Here is a 14,929-nt window from a genome sequence, read left to right as displayed (position 1 = left end):
ATTGAAGGTGTGGAAGCTCACATTCCAGGATGACAGCTAAGATGGCCGAATCCACAAACAGACATGGTCAACCAACTGGTCACATGACTAACCTGCTGGGCAACCTGAGTTTTTTTGAATTGTACAGACAGTTTGAGAAGAGAGACTGTTAGCCCCCGGACTGAGAAGACCTCTCCTAGCTGGCTCGCCACAGCCTCTCCAGTCTGCTCCCATCTCTTTCTCACAAGCCTCCGGACCCACTGAGGATACATGAACCTCAAGAGAGAAAAGTGTCCTACATCGAACAAGGTTTAAGAAGAATGCTGAGCCCCAACGAAAAGCAAGATCTACCAACAATCAAGGACTCTACAGCAATCTCAAAGAACTGTGACCAAAAGCATCTTCAGATATTGCTTCAAACTTTTCCACTTTATTTCTTCTGCTCTTTTCTGTCTCTATCTGCATGTGTGTTTATCGCGTATGCATGCTAGCGTGGGTGTGTCATGTATCCATAGATGTTAACCGAAATAGAGTTTAATTTTAATAAAGTTCAACCTTTTTTCTTTAAACCTAAGAAAACCTGTTTGGCTGTTTCTTTGCCTTATAATTGGAAAGCAGTGAACAAGGATTCACTAAGGGGGACTACAAAAACGGTGTGTTTAAAATAAAACCCTGTTACGGTAAGACCAGGTGAAGGCTGAGAGGAAACCCTAGACCCCTTTCTCACCTGGTCATAACATAGCCCTCCTGCAAAATTTGTGGAGAGACTAGTGGGACTAGTTTCTCCAGTTCTTCAGTGGCGTCACCAAAAAACAGGACCAGTGCAGTCTGCTGGATTCACAGCACCACTGGGGGAGGCTACCAGCCCGTAATCGTCCTGCTAAACCCCCCACGTGTTTTCCTCCACCCTAAACACCCCTCCCCCTGCTGCCACAACACCCCCACCCTCTCCCAGGGAATTCCACCACCCCGCTGTCCCCTAACCCTTCTCCCCCATCATCCCCCCCCCCCCCCCCCCCCCACCCCCCATCGGTCCTCAGGGCTTGCCTGAAGGCCAGGCAAGTGAGGCAGCAGGCCCACTTTTGATCCATGAGGTTGGGAAAATGCTCATGACACGAGCTTCACATCTTTTATTAAAATGAGACGCAATGCTCAATTTTGGATGAGCCCGTGGCCTGCAGCTTCTGGTGGAGCTTGCATTGTGTCACCTATTTTGGGCCCAAAAACAGGCTCAAATTCATCTCCATCCAGTTTTGCTCGGATAATGTTCTTTTCGGTGACTAATCATACACCCTCTCTTAATCTGCACCCACCTCCCCCTCTCCTCTCACCTACACATACATACTACAACAATTTGTATTTATATCCTGCCTTTAATGAGTTAAATACCCCCAGAACCTTCACAGGAGTAATTATCAAACAACATTTGACACCAAGCCACAATATTAGGACAGGTGACCAAAAGGTCAAAGAAGTAGATTTTTAGGAGCCTCTTAAAGGAGGACAAAGTGGCCGAGTGGTTTAAGGAGGGGTTTCCAGAGCTTAGAATAATAGAATGATCGAGCAGAGAAGGAGACCATTTGGCCCATCCTGCCTGTGCTGGCTTTTTGAAAGAGCTATCCAATGAGTTCCACTCCCTGCTCTTTCCCCGTAGCCCTGCATTTTCTCCCCATTTGAATATTCATCCAATTAACTTTGTAAAGTTACTTTTGAATCTGCTTCCACTATCCTTTTAGGCAGTGCATTCCATATCATATGAACAGCTGCGCAAAAGAATGTTTCCTCATTTCCCCTCTGGTTCTTTTGCTCATTTACGTTAAATCTGTGTCCTCTTGTCACTGACCCTTCTGCAACTCGAAGCAGTTTCTCCTTATTTACCCTATCAAAATCCTTGGGGCCCAGGCAACTAAAGACAGGTCCGGCAATTCACTAAGAGTCAGTTATTGCATCATCCCATCATTCTGCCTAGTTGACAGATAGCAATGTAAGTAATTATTTGATAATCAGCAGGTTAATATTCAAAGAACTTGGAAAAAATATGTTGAGGCTGAGCAATTACCATCTGCCGATTTGGGTTAAAATTGTGTCTGCAAGCTGGATGTATAATTTGCTGCAAATCAAATCTACTTGTGGTTTCTTATCAGTGGCCAGCATTCACAAGCTGCCTGCAGCATCCGTTCTGACCGATATCAACTTCCCCATGAAAGGAAGAAAGGGAATGGTCGACTGGGCGAGAAACTCTGAAGACAAAATTATTATTCCAAAAAATATATTCATGCCTGCGTCACCAGGTGAAGTCATCATTTCTGGAAACATTTATGGGGTTTTTTCCATGTTCTTATAATGAGTAGCACACTGAATAAGGAAAGGTGATCTTTGTAAAGTGAAACACATTGACGGGGGAGCTGAAGTTCTGCCAGTGTTCTCTCAATTGTCTGCGTTGTTTCTGTGTCATTTTCCCAGAATTTCTGTCACCCTTTCTGACAAAGGTATGGCAGCCCGGCAGAAATTCACCTCTCTAACATGAAATGATATGTAACGATTCGGGTGACTTTTGAAAATATATTCAAAAGGGAAATGTACGGACCCTTGAAGGGGAAACGTTTACAGGGCTGTGGGGAAAGAGCAGGGGTGCGAGACCAGCACAGGCAAGATGGGCCGAATGATCTCTTTCTGTACTATACGATTCTATGATTTGTTTGATTTTTTTTTCAGAATTGGACGAATCTGCTGTTTTTGTACTTGGCACAATATTCTACAAAAATTTGGGACTTATTTTGCCCTCGCCAAGGTAAGACTGAGATTGTACCTGTTTACCAATCTGAGCTGTACTTATTTTCCTAAGCTTTCATTTTGCTGGCTTTTTTCAAGCCTGGAAACTTGGCAAAAATGTCACCTGTTGTTTCTCTAATTGCAAGCAAAAAGAGAACGGATGCCCTTTAAAAAAGAATGTTTAAATGAATTCTGCTGTCGTTTCTTCACTGCAATGCTTCGAATGAGTAAAACTGGGACGCTAAACAATTGCGCTACTCGATAGGGAAGCTGAGAGTTCCCCAGCGTTGTTTCTCAACCTGCCCCAACAAGAAAAGAAACAAAATGGATGAGCTGCTCATTCATTTTGGGGTGTTTGGGGAATCTTGCTGTGCATTGATTGGCTGAGTGTTTGCCGATGTCACAAAAGTGACGATAATTCAAAAAGTTTCTTTTTGTGCAAAGTGCTTTCAAACACTTTTCAGAGATCTCATGAGGCACTATATAAATGCAAATCTGTCCTTTTACACAGTGACCTATTTAATTTGTAGTTTGTAGTTACCTCGGTTCTGATGATTTTTCTTTTGCAGTGCTTTCCTTGCACTGTAGCAAGTCACCAAGGCTTCTTGATTCGTCATCCATTCATAACAGAACCCTCCCAATAAAGCACTCTGGAATAATCTGCAGAAAGTATTACAGTGATAAGCAGTTATGTTTAGTTTAATTTTAGTTTAGAGATACAGCACTGAAACAGGCCCTTCGGCCCACCGAGTCTGTGCCGACCATTAACCACCCATTTATACTAATCCTACACTAATTCCATATTCCTACCACATCCCCACCTGTCCCTATATTTCCCTACCACCTACCTATACTAGGGGCAATTGCTACTGGCCAATTTACCTATCAACCTGCAAGTCTTTGGCATGTGGGAGGAAACCGGAGCACCCGGAGGAAACCCACGCAGACACAGGGAGAACTTGCAAACTCCACACAGGCAGTACCCAGAATCGAACCCGGGTCGCTGGAGCTGTGAGGCTGCGGTGCTAACCACTGCGCCACTGTGCCGCCCTCAGGCTATACATAGCCTGAGGCCAGTATACAAGAATTAGATTGCTACAAATACAGCATACATCCATGCTTGGCTGGATGCAAATTACTATAACTGTGGGACACTCATCCTTGAATAACATTCACAAAACCTCCCTAATCAGTATATTTCAGATAGATCTTTTTATTTGATATTGTTTAGGTAGGTCCTCTAATTACTTGATTATGTTTAGGTAGGGGCTCTAATTACTCCAATTTATTTAGGTAGGAGCTCTAATCATTTATTCATTCACAGGATGTGGGCGTCACTGACCAGGCCAGCATTTATTGCCCACCCCTAATTGCCCCTGAGAAGGTGGTGGTGAGCTGCCTTCTTGAACCATTGCAGTCCTTGGAGTGTAGGTACACCCACAGTGCTGTTAGGAAGAGAGTTCCAGGATTTTGACCCAACGACTTTGAAGGAACGGCGATATATTTCCAAGTCAGGATGGTGTGTGACTTGGATAAGAACTTGCAGGTGGTGATGTTCCCATGCATCTACTGCCCTTGTCCTTCTAGGTGGAAGAGGTCGCGGGTTTGGAAGGTGCTGCCGAAGGAGCCTTGGTGACTTGCTACAGTGCATCTTGTAGATGGTACACACTGCTGCCACTGTGCGTTTGTGGTGGAGGGAGTGAATGTTGAAGGTGGTGGATGGGGTGCCAGTCAAGCGAGCTGCTTTGTCCTGGATGGTGTCGAGCTTCTTGAGTGTTGCTGGAACTGCACCCATCCAGGCAAGTGGAGAGTATTCCATCACACTCCTGACTTGTGCCTTGTAGATGGTGACAGGCATCAGGGAGTCAGAAGGTGAGTTATTCGCCTCAGAGTTCCCAGCCTCAGACCTGCCCTATAACCACAGTATTTATGTGGCTGGTCCAGTTAAATTTCTAGTCAATGGTAACCTCCAGGATGTTGATAGTGGGGGATTCAGTGATGGTAATGCTGTTGAATGTCAAGGGGAGATGGTTAGATTCTCTCTTGTTGGAGATGGTCATTGCCTGGTACTTGTGTGATGCAAAAAGGGGAGATGATGTTGTAGTGATAATGTCACTGAATGAGTAATCCAGAGGCCTAGGGATAATGCCCAGGAGGCATAGTTTCAAATCCCACCACGGCAGCTGGTGGAATTTAAATTCAATTAATTAATAAAAATCTGGAGTTGAAAGCTAGTCTCAGTAATAGTTTCGTGGCACCATCATCGATTGTCATAAAAACCCATCCGGTTCACTAATGCCCTTTAGGGAAGGAAATCTGCTGTCCTTACCTGGTCTGGCCTACATGTGACTCCAGACCCGCAGCAACGTGGTTGATGCTTGACTGCCCTCTGCCCTCCAGGACAAAGCACCCGCTTGATTGACATCCCATCCGCAAACATTCACTCCCTCCACCACCGACACACAGAACTCCCTTCCTAACAGCACTGTGGGTGTACCTACCTCACATGGACTTCAGCGGTTCAAGAAGGCAGCTCACCACCACCTTCGCAAGTCAATTAGAGATGGGCAATACATGCTATCCTAGCCAGCGATGCCCACATCCCAACAATGAATTTTAAAAAATGGCCTAGCAAGCCACTCAGTTGTCAAGGGTAATTAGGGATGGGCAACAAATGCTGGCCTTGCCAGCAAAGCCCATATCCCATGAATGAATAAATTTTAAAAAAATGTGACTTGCCAATTATCAGCCCAAGCCTGAGTGTTGTCCAGGTCTTGTTGCATCTGGACACAGGCTGTTTCAGTATCTGATGAGTTGCAAATGGTGCTGAACATTGTGCAATCATCAGCGAGCATTCCCACCTCTGACCTTATGATGGAGGGAATGTCATTAATGAAGCAGCTGAAGATGGTTCCACCTGAGTAACTCCTGCAGTGATTTCCCGCGACTGAGGTGGTTGGCCTTCAACAACCACAACCATCTTCCTTTGTGCTCGGTATGAGTTCAACAAGTGGTAAGTTTTCCCTCTGATTCCATTTGACTTCACACTCAGACACACTCGGTCAAATGCTGGCTTGATGGCAAGGGAAGGCGCTCTCACCTCATCTTTTGAATTCAACTCTTTTGTCCACATTTAGATCAATGCTGTAATGAGGGGCTGAATTTAACGCCTCCCCAGCAGGTTGGGTGGCCCTGGTGGAACCCAAACTGAACAGGTTATTGGTGAGATCGTGCCACTTGATAGCACTGTCAATGACACCTTCCATCACTTTGCTGATGATCGAGGGGAGACTGAAGGGATGGTAATTGGTCGGATTAGATTTGTCCTGCTTTTTGTGGGCTGGATATACCTGGGCAATTTTCCACTTTGTTGGTTAGATGCTAGTGTTGTAGCTGTACTGGAACAGCTTGGCTAGGGGTGCAACTAGTTCTGGAGCACAAGTCTTCATTAACCGAGGGCCCATAGCCTTTGCAGTATCCAGTTCCTTCAGTCGTTCCTTGATATCATGTGGAGTGAATCAGATTGGCTGCAGGATCGGCACCAATGATGCTGGAGATCTCAGGAGGAAGCCGAAATGGATCATTCACTTGGCACTTCTGGCTGAAGATGGTTGCAAATGCTTCAGCCTTGTCTTTTGCATTAATCTGCTGGGCTCCCCCATCGTTGATCATGGGAATGTTCGTGAAGTAACCTCCTCCTGTTAGTTGTTTAATTGTCCACCAGTATTCACAACTGGATATGGCAGGACTGCAGAGCTTTGACCTGATCCATTGGTTTTGGGATTGCTTTGCTCTGTCTATTGCATGCTGCTTCCACTGATTAGCATGCATGTAGTCCTGTGTTATAGCATCACCAGGCTGATATCACATTTTTAGGTGTGCCTGGTGCTGCTCCTGGCATGCCCGCCTGCATTCTTCATTGAACCAGGGTTGGTCCCCTAGCTTGATGGTAATGGTGGAGTGGGGATATGCCGGGCCATGAGGTTACAGATTGTGGTTGAGTACAATTCTGCTGCTGCTGATGGCCCACAGCGCCTCATGGATGCCCAGTTTTGAGTTGCTAGATCTGTTCAAAATCTATCCCTTTTATCATGGTGGTAGTACCACACAACAATGGAGGGTATCCTCAATACGGGACTTCACAAGGACTGTGCAGTGGTCACTCCGACCAATACTGTCATGGACAGATATATCTGCAGCAGGTAGATCGGGAGGATGAGGTCAAGCAGGTTTTTCCCTCTTAGTTCTCTCACCACCTGCCGCAGGCCTTGTCTGGCAGATATATCCTTCACAACCTAGCCAGCTCAGTCAGTAGTGGTGCTACCGAGCCACTCTTGGTGTTGGACATTGAGTCTCCCAGCCAGAGTACATTCATTGCAATGGCTACTCTCAGTGCTTCTCCCAAGTTGGTGTTCATCAGCTGAAGGAGGGCAGTAGGTGGTAATTAACAGGGGGTTTCTTTGTCCATGTTTGACCTGATGCCATGAGACTTTATGGGGTCCGAAGTAAATGTTGAGGACTCCCAGGCCCATTCCCTCCTGACTGTATACCACTGTGCTGCCACCTCTGGTGGGTCTGCTAATGGGACAGGATGTACCCAGGGATGGTGATGGAGGAGTCTGGGACATTGTCTGTAAGGTGTGATTCGGTGAGTATGACTATCTCTCTGGGACAGCTCTCCAGTTTTGCAAAAAGTACCCAGATGTTTGTGAGGAGGACTTTACATGGTTGACTGGGCAGTGTGTGCTTTTGTCGTGTCTATATCCGGTGCCTAGGTCAATGCCGTGTGGTCCATCTGTTTGTATGCTTATTATAGGTTTGTTTTGTAGTGGTATGATACAACTGATACAGCTGAGTGGCTTGCTAGGCCATTTCAAAGGGCAGTTAAGAGTCAAATACATTACTGTGGGCGTGGAATCACATGGAGGCCAGACTGGGAAAGGATGGCAGATTTCCTTCCCCAATTAGCAAACCCGATGGGTTTTTAGAATAATTACCGTATATTGATTAGTTAGGTACTCGAATTACCCGATTGTGTTTAGGTATGAACTTGAATTACCCCATAATGTTTAGATTGTCTCCACATTACTCAGTATTATATGGGTAGCTAAGTCAATTCTTCATTTTCTTGAAGTGTTACCTTAAATAATCTCAAGTTACAGCACGCCATGCTTAAAAAATAGGTGCTTTAATTACTCCATATTGTGCTAGTAGATATCCCAGTCAATCAGGTCTATTCATGAAAGTGTTGTAGTGCCGACCGAGATATTAATGAAAAAGGTATCCTAATAACTTCAGGTCATACTTTCACTGAACATTTAATTTTAAGCCTGTACACTAACTGCTGAATATTCTTGAGAGAAAGACTTAATTTACTAAATATTGGTTCAGATAAGTACTCTGATCACCATATGGTTTTTCAGGAGACTTTTTTTTAAAGAACATTACAGCGCAGTACAGGCCCTTCAGCCCTCGATGTTGCGCCGACCTGTGAAACCATCTGACCTACACTATTCCATTTTCATCCATATGTCTATCCAATGACCACTTAAATGCCCTTAAAGTTGGCGAGTCCACTACTGTTGCAGGCAGGGCGTTCCACGCCCCTACTACTCTCTGAGTAAAGAAACTACCTCTGACATCTGTCCTATATCTATCACCCCTCAACTTAAAGCTATGTCCCCTCGTGTTTGCCATCACCATCCGAGGAAAAAGACTCTCACTATCCACCCTATCTAACCCTCTGATTATCTTATATGTCTCTATTAAGTCATCTCTCCTCCTCCTTCTGTTCAACGAAAACAACCTCAAGTCCCTCAGCCTTTCCTCGTAAGACCTTCCCTCCATACCAGGCAACATCCTAGTAAATCTCCTCTGCACCCTTTCCAAAGCTTCCACATCCTTCCTATAATGCGGTGACCAGAACTGCACGCAATACTCCAGGTGCGGTCTCACCAGAGTTTTGTACAGCTGCAGCATGACCTCGTGGCTCCAAAACTCGATCCCCCTACTAATAAAAGCTAACACACCATATGCCTTCTTAACAGCCCTATTAACCTGGGTAGCAACTTTCAGGGATTTGTGTAACTTTGTGTAAGCTTTTTGGCTGTTCCATGTGCTTGCATGCATTTTTAAGATATTTCTTGCCGATTAATTAGTGAAACCTGCAGCAATTTGGAGCTGCTTCGTTTAGTATACGGCAATAAACAAACCAGCACTTACATGATAAATTTAACTTCTTTAATTGAATTTTAAGTGGAGATAGACCATTAAGCACTCTTTCCTACCAACTTAATTAACCAAAATTTAACTATTTTCAATGCTATCATGTCACTTGCCCCAATTCCTAATAACTCTCCAGTGGACTGATACTGTGCTCGGAGGCATTAGCAACAGATACATTAACATAGTCAAATGAATCTCCCCAATATTACATAGATTAATGCCTTTGTTAAAACAGTGAGCTGAGGAATTTCACATGTTGAAGCCAATACTTTCTGTATTTCTACAACACAGTGCAATTCCTGGTCAAAGCTCTTCCAAATTGTGAGCAAATATTTCAGAAGGCCAACACTTTTTTCCTCCCCTTTAATGGTTTTACTATCATTGCATTAAGTCTCCAAAGTCTTGGCCATAGTCATCCCCATCCATTGAAAATTGAGCATGCTGGAAATCAACAGCAGGTTCCATTTTGATTCTGGGTTGATGAATTGATGCTAAGCATGTTCCCAATTGTACCAGGAAGCTGGCAAGTCCCTTCCCCAAGAGGAAGGCTCCATAAGGCATTTCCATGTCAAATGAACAATGTGTATGTAGTGTTAAATGATGTTTTGATTCTCATTTCTCATAAGGCAGTTAATATACTGCAGTGCCCACTGGTTACAGAAAGCTTTGAGCAAACTGGTGGGCACCATATGATAGCATTCCAAGGTAATCCAGGTCTCTATTTGGGCTTTGAACAGCAGCAAACATTCAGACAACCCTTCCCTGGCGACCCCCTGTATCCTGGGCCTGTGGATGGCAGATCTCACAGGCCTAGCAGCTAAGCTACCAGGAAGTCCTCATCTGCTTTTTGCAGGGGCACCATTTCTCGTTGTCTCCCCATAGCAGCAGCATGCAACCTTAAGGTAATTGCATCTATGAATTTGATTCTCAGTGATTTGGTTGACCTAATGGGAATTACTTGCTCAACCAACCTAGCTCACCTCTGCATTTCAGCTTCTGCACATTAAACACAGCTCCAGGCGACAATCCTGCCCAGAAGAGGGTTCAGCAAGAAGGAAAGGCAGTTTGTGAAGCTTTCCCACTTCTTGCATTGTTGCAGTGTTGAGGTGCGGCTGCAGTACAGTTTCATTCCTGTGATAAACGTGGAGATCTGGCTTTAACAAAAAGACTTTCACAACTGCAGGACATTCTAAAACATTTCATAGCCAATGAATTGTAGAGGCAGTTGTAATGTAGGAAAGCCAATTTTCACACAGCAAGATCCCACAAACAACAATGTAAAAATAACCAGCCAGCCTGTCTGGTGACACTAATTGTAGGGACAAATATTGGGCACTGGCATCAGGAATATCTCCCCTGTTCTTCTTTGAAACAGTGGGATCTTTTATTTCCAGCTGAGAGGGCTTTGGGACTTAGGTTTAACATTTCATCCGAGAGACAGCTCCAATAGTGCAGCACCCCCTCAGCACTAGACTGGAGCGCTCACCTAGATTTAGTGCTCAAGTCTCTGGAATGGGACTTGACCCCACAACCATCTGACTGGAGATTTGAAAGTGCTATTGCTAAGCCATGAAGCTGCTTCAATCGTTACCTTGTCCAGGCTTAACATCACACCCCTGTCTTTGCATTGTTATAGAAACTGCCCATGTCCATATGCAGCAAGACCTGGACAACTAATAAGTGGCAGGTAACATTCACGCCACACGAGTGCCAGGCAATGACCATCTCAAAAAAGGGAGAATCTAACCATCTCCCTTTGACGTTTAATGGCATTTCCATCGTTGAATCCCCCACTATCCTGCAGGGTCACCATTGACCATCAACTGAACTGGACCAGCTATATAAATGCTGTCGCTACAAGAGCAGGTCAGAGGCTGGGAATTCTGCAGCAAGTAACTCACCTCCTGTCTCCCCAAAGCCCGTCCACCATCTACAAGGCCCAAGTCAGGAGTGTGATGGAATACTCTCCACTTGCCTGGATGGGTGCAGTTCCAACGACACTCAAGAAGCTCGACAGCATCCAGGACAAAGCAGCCCACTTGATTGGCACCCCATCCACCATTTTCAACATACACTCCCTGCACCACCGACGCACAGTGGCAGCAGTGTGTACCATCTACAAGATGCACTGCATCAAGTCATCAAGGCTCCTTCGACAGCACCTTCCAAACCTGCGACCTCTTCCACCTAGAAGGACAAGGGCAGCAGATGCATGGGAACACCACCACCTGCAAGTTCCCCTCCAAGTCACACATCATCCTGACTGGGAACGCTATCGCCGTTCCTTCACTGTCACTGGGTCAAAATCCTGGAACTCCCTTCCTAACAGCACTGTGGGTGTACCTCCACCCCAAGGACTGCAGCGGTTCAAGAAGGCAGCTCACCACCACCTTCTCAAGGGCAATTAGGGGTGGGCAATAAATGCTGGCTTAGCCAGCGACACCCACATCCCATGAACGAATAAAAAAAGAGCGTGAACTTTGAGGTTGGGGTAGGCCAGTGCAGCTGTAGACTGAGTCTTGGAGCAAAAGATACGTTTTCTCTGCACCTTGCCAAACAGGGCCACAGCACTTTAGCGATAAATGGATGGGGCTTTGAAAAACGGTTGGAAGGATGATGAGGTACCAAGGCTGAGAATGCAGAGCAACGTCAAGTTAAAAAAGAGATGGGTACATCAAGAAGTTTGGATCAAAACATTTAGATACAGGAGGGAGAAAAACTGAGCTTATTGGAAGCAGCTATAGTGATTGAGCTGTGGAGGTTCCAGTTAAAATGTGAGGGGATAATGAGGCCAAGAATATTGCTAGGTGACAAAGGACTAGGGGAAAAACCTTCAAAGGTAAGTCATCTTAATTGTTGGAGAAATTGTGCTTTTGGAAAATTGAAAGGAATAAGTTTTCCATGTCTGAGCAAAGGGCATGGTGGAAATTGAGTTGTAGCAATTTAATCCTTGCACAGAAAAAAATGAAGCTTGTGAACACTGAGAGCATGTATACAGAAGGGAATAGAATGTAAAGTGGAAGCAGTCAAAGATTGGACAGTGTTGGATGCTGAGGGCAGTAGCCTATTGTTATGGACAAGGAACAAATGCAGAGGAGAATGGAGCTTGGGAACCCTCTGAGTTCATGAAAGTGGAACCAAGAGATAGAATGTCAACCACAGCAAAGAGCTTTGTGCAGGCATCATCTACTGGTAATATTTTTGTGTGTTAACTTTTCTCAGCGGTTTTTCTCCAACAAATTTTATGCCTCTTGAGCATCCCTGAATTTAATCACTCCACCATTGGTGACCGTGCCTTAAGCTGTTGAGGCTCTAAGCCCTGAAATTCCCTCTCTAAACCTCTCCATCTCTCTACCTCTCTTTCCTCCTTTAAGACACTCCTCAAAACCTACTTCACTGACCTAGCTTTTGTTCACCTGGCCTAATCTCTCTTTACGTGGCTCATTGTCAAATTCTGTCCGATTACACATCTGTGAAGTGCCTTGGGAAGTTTTAATAGATTAAAGATTTGTTGTTGTGGCACCATGTTTGAGAATATGTTATGGGCAGGTTTACATTATTTGGCCAGATGAAGTCCTTAATCAGTGCCTTTACAAGGCATTTGAGGTTGGGCCAAATGATGGATTAGAGAGCCAGGTGCCATCAGAGAGCTCACCTGCAGGAGCAGATGGACGTACTGGTCTATGCCTTTCCTCCAACTGCTGATCAGCTTACTGAATAATACTTTCTGCTTCTGTATGGTAAAGAATGCCTGTAGATCAGGTGAGAGAGAGAGAGAGAGAGTATTCTACATATGAAGTAGATTCTGGCTGCTCTGCTTGGTACTTATCAAACTAGTTTCTGTCTTTTATTGTTCTGGTAAACAGTAAGGACCTCTGTGATTCCCTTGTTCTTCACCAGTTAATGTTCCTTCTTGCATAACTTGCCCTTGGCATTGCCAAACCTAAAAGGCTGTGGTTTCCAGTAGCACTTTTTCTTAAAACCACAGAATGTTCTTCACAACCTTAAATAATGGAATTATTGAACAGTAGATAATACAGCTGCAAATGGCTGGTTGCTCTAAATATTTCCATTACCATGGCACATAAATCATCGAGTCATTAGGGCACAGAAGGAGGTCATTCGGCCCATCGAGTAAATGCCAGCTCTATGCAGAGCAATTCAGTCAGTCTCATTCCCCTGCTCTATCCTCGTATCCCTGCAGGTTTATTTTTCTCAAGTTCCCATCCAATTTCCTTTTGAAATCATTCATTGTCTCCACTTCCACCACAATTGTAGGCAGCAAATACCAGGTCATTACTGCTCACTGTGTAAAAACGTTCTTCCTCACATCCCTCCTGTATCTCTTGCCCAAAGACTTAAATCAGTGTCCCCTAGTCCTCGTACCATGAGCTAATGGGAACAGCTTTTCTTTATCTACCTTATCTAAGCCTGTCATAACTTTGTATATCTCTATCAGATTTTCCATCAAACTCCTTTGCTCCAAGGAGAACAACCCCAGCTTCTCCAACCTAAACTTGTAGCTAAATTCCCTCATCCCTGTAATCATTCTGGTAAATCTCCTCTGCACCCTCTCAAGGGCCCTCACATCCTTCCTAAAGTGTGGTGACCAGAACAGGATGCAATACTACAGTTGTGACCTAACCAGAGTTTTATAAAGGTTCAGCATAACTTCCCTGCTTTTGTACTCAATACCTCCATTTTTGAAGTCCAAGATCCCATATGCTTTGCTAACTACTCTCTCAATGTGTCCTGCAACCTTCAACGTTCAGTGCACATGAACCCCCAGATCATTCTGTCCCTATAGAATTGTACCATTAGGTCTATATTGCCTCACCTTATCTCTTCTGCCAAAATGCATCACCTCACACTTGTCTGTATTAAATTCCATCTGCCACTTGTCTGTCCATTCTGCTAGCCTATCTATGTCCTGTTGCAGGCTGTTCATATCATCCTCATTGTTTGCCACTCCTGCAGGTTTAGTATCATAAGCAAATTTTGAAATTTTACTCTGTATTCCAATATCCAAGTCATTATATAGATCAAATAAAGCAGTGGTCCTAGCACTGACACTTGTCAGATTGTGGTTGAGTACAATTCTGCTGCTGCTGATGGCCCACAGTGCCTCATGGATGCCCCGTTTTGCATTGCTGGATCTGTTCGAAATCTATCCCATTTAGCACGGTGGTGGTGCCAAACAACATGATGGAGGGTATCCTCAATGTGAAGGTGGGACTTCGTCTCCACAAGGACTGTACGGTGGTCACTCCTACCAATGCTGTCATGGACAGACAAATCTGCGGCAGGCAGATTGGTGAGGACAAGATCAAGTATGTTTGTTCCTCTTGTTGGTTCCCTCACCACTTGCCACATACCCAGTCTAGCAGCTATGTCGTTTAGGACTCGGCCAGCTCGGTCAGTAGTGGTGCTACCGAGCCACTCTTGGTGATGGACATTGAAGTCCCCCACCCAGAGTACATTCTGTGCCCTTGCCAACCTCAGCGCTTCCTCCAAGTGGTGTTCAACATGGAGGAGTACTGACTGATCAGCTGAGGGAGGGCGGTATGTGGTAATCAGCAGGAGGTTTCCTTGTCCATGTTTGATCTGATGGCGTGAGACATTATGGGGTCCGGAGTTGATGTTGAGGACTCCCAGGGCAATTCCCTTGCGACTGTATACCACTGTGCCTTTCGCAACCTCAGGATGGTCCAAAACATTTTACAGCCAATGAAGTACTTTCGAAGTGTAGTCACTGTTGTAATGTAGAAAATGCAGCAGTCAATTTGCGCACAGCAAGCCCGCACAAACAATGGCAAAATAATTGACTCGATAATCTGTTTTGGTGTTGTTGAGGGATAAATATTGGCCGGGGACTCGGGAGAACTCCCCCACTCGTCTTTGAAATAGCAGTGTGGGATCTTTAATGTTCACCTGAGAGGGCAGCTGGGACCTT

At 45.0% G+C, this 14,929-nt stretch overlaps 1 protein-coding gene across 1 annotated transcript in view; it reads left to right on the top strand.

Moving 5' to 3' along the window:
- Nucleotides 1-14,929, top strand: part of adgrb3 (adhesion G protein-coupled receptor B3) — a 1,095,571-nt gene that overhangs the window by 759,710 nt on the left and 320,932 nt on the right. Inside the window, exons 13-14 of the mRNA XM_068020141.1 lie at nt 2,124-2,270; nt 2,695-2,770. Coding sequence (XP_067876242.1) covers nt 2,124-2,270; nt 2,695-2,770 — 223 coding nt within the window. The remainder of the gene's footprint in view (nt 1-2,123; nt 2,271-2,694; nt 2,771-14,929) is intronic.

This window comes from Heterodontus francisci, chromosome 3, assembly GCF_036365525.1.
Source record: "Heterodontus francisci isolate sHetFra1 chromosome 3, sHetFra1.hap1, whole genome shotgun sequence".
NCBI lineage: Eukaryota > Metazoa > Chordata > Chondrichthyes > Heterodontiformes > Heterodontidae > Heterodontus > Heterodontus francisci.
Note: the sequence above shows the minus strand (reverse complement) of the source record. Positions and strands in the feature narration are given on the sequence as shown.